Raw genomic sequence first — 3,998 nt, 5'->3', positions numbered from 1 at the left:
GCCTGGCATTGGGCTCTCTGCTCAGCAGGGAGCCTTCTTCCCTTCCTCTCTTTCTGCCTGCCTTTCTGTCTACTTGTAATCTCTGTCTGTCAAATAAATAAATAAAATCTTTAAAAAAAGGAAGAAAGAAAGAAACCTCTTTCCTATTGCAAACAAACCTTTGGTTACCCATGGCAGAAAGCACAGGTATTTACAAATACTCAATTGAACTATATGAAACTGCCATTTTTGTAGGTCCTAAGCAGTGAAATATTGGCTATTTCATATGATTCCATCTCACACTAGAAGATTAACATTGGAATACTGCATAATTTTCAGAGTTAACAAACCAAGGCTTACCAATTTCATTCTATTAACCCAACTTTCTGTTTACAGGAAAATGGGGTGGGAAAACCTGACCAGCATCTCAGAATTTTACCTCCTGGGGCTTTCTGAGCAACCAGAACAACAAGAAGTCCTCTTTGGGCTGTTTCTGTCCATGTACCTGGTCACAGTGGCAGGCAACCTCCTCATCATTCTGGCCATCATTGCTGATGCTCACCTCCACACGCCCATGTACTTCTTCCTGGCCAACCTTTCTCTTGCTGATGCCTGCTTCATGTCAACCACAGTTCCCAAGATGCTGGCAAACATATGGATCCAGAATCATGTCATTTCATATGCAGGGTGTCTATCACAACTGTATTTTTTCATGTTGTTTGTGATGTTGGAGGCATTCCTCTTGGCCGTCATGGCCTATGACCGCTATGTGGCCATATGTCACCCGCTCCATTACATCATGGTCATGAGCCCTGGGCTCTGTGTCCTTCTAGTTTCTGCATCCTGGATCATGAATGCCCTCCACTCTCTCCTACACACACTCTTGATGAACAGCCTGTCCTTTTGTGCAGACCATAAGATCCCACACTTCTTCTGTGACATCAACCCACTTCTAAGTCTGTCCTGCACAGACCCCTTCATTAACGAGCTGGTAATTTTCACCATTGGGGGTCTCGCAGGCCTGGTTTGTGTACTTTGCCTGATTATCTCTTACACACATATTTTCTCGACAATCCTGAAGATCCCCTCAACTCAGGGGAAGCAGAAAGCTTTTTCCACTTGTAGCTCTCATCTCTCTGTAGTTTCTCTATTCTTTGGGACTTCCTTCTGTGTTTATTTCAGTCCTCCTTCAACCCGCTCAGCACAGAAGGGCACAGTTGCATCAGTCATGTACACAGTGGTAACCCCAGTGCTGAATCCTTTTATCTATAGTTTGAGGAACAGAGACATCAAGTCTTCCTTAAGAAAGCTAATTTGGGTTAAAAAAATCCACTCCCCTTTGTGATACTGACTTCATATCCAATATGGGGGTCTCCACTTAATTGTATTCACCATAATTAAGAAGTGAAAAATGAGAGAAGGATAAAAAGTGAAGACCTCACTTCCAGGATCTGTAATATGAACTTGAAATATTCATGCCTTAGCTCTAGGACTATATCAAAACATACCTATCATCAGGCCAATATCATTAGCTTAATTTCTTCTAGTTATAATGTTCTAAAATCACAGTCATTCAGATTTAAAATATGATAAAGGATATACCTGAATACTTTCAAAATGATATGGAACAGCTCATGACCAAAATAAGGGAATATCTGATTGTGCTATTGTATGTGGCCAAAAATAAACTACAGGGAAAGATCAATTTCCCCAACATGTTATGACACTGTGACTTGGATCCCTACCAATATTGTTTTTGACACTGGGAATCTCCATATCTATGAAGTCCCCATGCTGAGAGAATAGAAACTGGAACTGGGAAGGAAGTGTTTGCTTGAGATGGAATCCTTAGGTAGACCTGATATAACATTTTACCAGGCTACCAAGACCTCCATCCCTTTTAACACCTTAATTTTCACAAGAAATTTTAATTTTTATCTTTGGGGAAAGTTTTTCCAAGTCAATTTCATTTTGCAACACCAATTCTTACAATTTGGCATAACGCCTGGCACCATTAATATGTACTGAGCCCCACTGGCATGGTTGCATTCATACAGTTAGGTGCCAGGAAAGAATGATTTAATTGACAGTTCATAGTCTCTTAGCTAAATGATTGAAACCCCCACTGAAATGTTCCTCGGTCCTCAATCTTTTCCCACTCCATCCATTCTGCACACCACAATCAGATTAATCTTCACTGAATATGATTATCACCCTATTAGAAATATCCAGTGACCTTACACTGCCTACAGAATAAAGTTCAAATTTATTTATTATAACATTGAGGAACCGTATCACCAGCTCATAATATATATGGTTCACAGCTCACACTGTTCTGCATTGCTCCCAAGATCAACTCAGGCCAATATTTTCATAACATGCTGATTATTGTTGAAGTTTTCCAAAAAGGACTTGGAAAGCTAGGTCAGTAAAATGTTTTGGCAAGTAAATGTACAATATGGAACACCATAACTAATTATATTCCATAAGAAAATAAACAGCTACTCTGGGGTGTTATTTTTTATTCTTGCCTATTTCCCTTTAAGTATCTGGTTGCATGCTGAATGACTTAGGTTGTGATTACTGTAGAAAACATGCTCTCCAGTAGAAGTCAATTGTTGATAGCCAGCTCCCTTGCTGGGTGATGTTATGATGGTCATATCACCCTCAATGGGCAAAAACTGAGAGCTTTTCTCCTAAGGTAAGGAACATGACAGCAATGTCCACCCTCACTACTGTTATTCAATATAGTACTAAAAGCCCTAGCTTCAACAGAAAACAAAAAGAAATAAAATGTATCCAAATTGGCAAAGAAGAAGTCAAGCTTTCATTCTTCACAGATGACATAATAATTTATGTAGAAAACCTGAAAGGCTCCACCAAAATATTGCTAGAACTGATTCATTAATTCAGCAAAGTCACTGGATGCAAAATCAATATACAGAAATCTGTTACATTTCAATACACCAATAATGATGCAGCAGAAAGAAAAATTGAGAAATCAATTCCACTTACAATTGCACCTAAAACCTTAAGATACTTAGGAGGTAAAGGATCTGTGCTCCAGAAACTACAGAACACTTAGAAAAGAAATTGAGGAAGACACAAAGAGATGGAAAAATATTCCATGCTCATGGATTGGAAGAAAAAGACATTGTTAAAATGTCTATGCCGTGGCTGATATCAAAGAGATTACTGCCTATGTTCTCCTCTAGGATTCTGATGGATTCCTGTCTCACGTTGAGGTCTTTTATCCATTTTGAGTTTATCATTGTGTACAGTGTAAGAGAATGGTAAAGTTTGATTCTTCTACATATAGCTGTCCAGTTTTCCCAGCACCATTTATTGAAGAGACTCTTTTTTCCACTGTATGTTTTTTCCTGTTATGTCAAAGATTAATTGACCATAGAGTTGAGGGTCCATATCTGGGCTCTCTACTCTGTTCCACTGGTCTATGTGTCTGTTTTTATGCTAGTACCATGCTGTCTTGGTGATCACAGGTCTGTAGTAAAGCTTGAAATCAGGTAATGTGATGCCCCCAGTTTTATTTTTGTTTTTCAACATTTCTTTAGCAATTCAGGGTCTCTTCTGATTCCATACCAATTTCTGGATTATTTGCTCCAGCTCTTTGAAGAATACTGGTGGAATTTTGATTAGAATGGCATTAAAAGTATAGATTGCTCTAGGCAATATAGACACTTTAACAATGTTAATTCTTCCAATCCAAGAGCATGGAATGGTCTTTTTGTGTCCATCTTTTTGTGTCTTCTTCAATTTCTTTCATGAGTGTTCTATAGTTCCTCGAGTACAGGTCCTTTACCTCTTTGGTTAGGTTTATTCCCAGGTATCTTATGGTTCTTGGTGCTATAGTAAATGAAATTGATTCTCTAATTTCCCTTTCAGTATTTTCATTGTTAGTGTATAACAAAGCCACTGATTTCTGTACATTGGCTTTGTATCCTGCCACGTTGCTGAACTGCTGTATGAGTTCTAGTAGTTTGGGGGTGGAGTTTTTGGGT

At 38.8% G+C, this 3,998-nt stretch overlaps 1 protein-coding gene across 1 annotated transcript; it reads left to right on the top strand.

Moving 5' to 3' along the window:
• The first annotated feature begins 265 nt into the window (after positions 1 to 265).
• Positions 266 to 1,324, top strand: LOC101684206 (olfactory receptor 1G1). Its single transcript, XM_013053471.2, has one exon. It carries the CDS (start codon positions 266 to 268, stop codon positions 1,322 to 1,324), a length of 1,059 nt encoding a protein of 352 aa, XP_012908925.1.
• Positions 1,325 to 3,998: the final 2,674 nt, after the last annotated feature.

The sequence above is a fragment of the Mustela putorius genome, unplaced genomic scaffold (genome assembly GCF_011764305.1).
Source record: "Mustela putorius furo isolate JIRA1106 unplaced genomic scaffold, ASM1176430v1.1 tig00003962_pilon_pilon_pilon, whole genome shotgun sequence".
Taxonomy (NCBI): domain Eukaryota; kingdom Metazoa; phylum Chordata; class Mammalia; order Carnivora; family Mustelidae; genus Mustela; species Mustela putorius.
The sequence above is the reverse complement of the archived record's forward strand: the minus strand, read 5'-3'. Positions and strand labels throughout refer to the sequence as shown.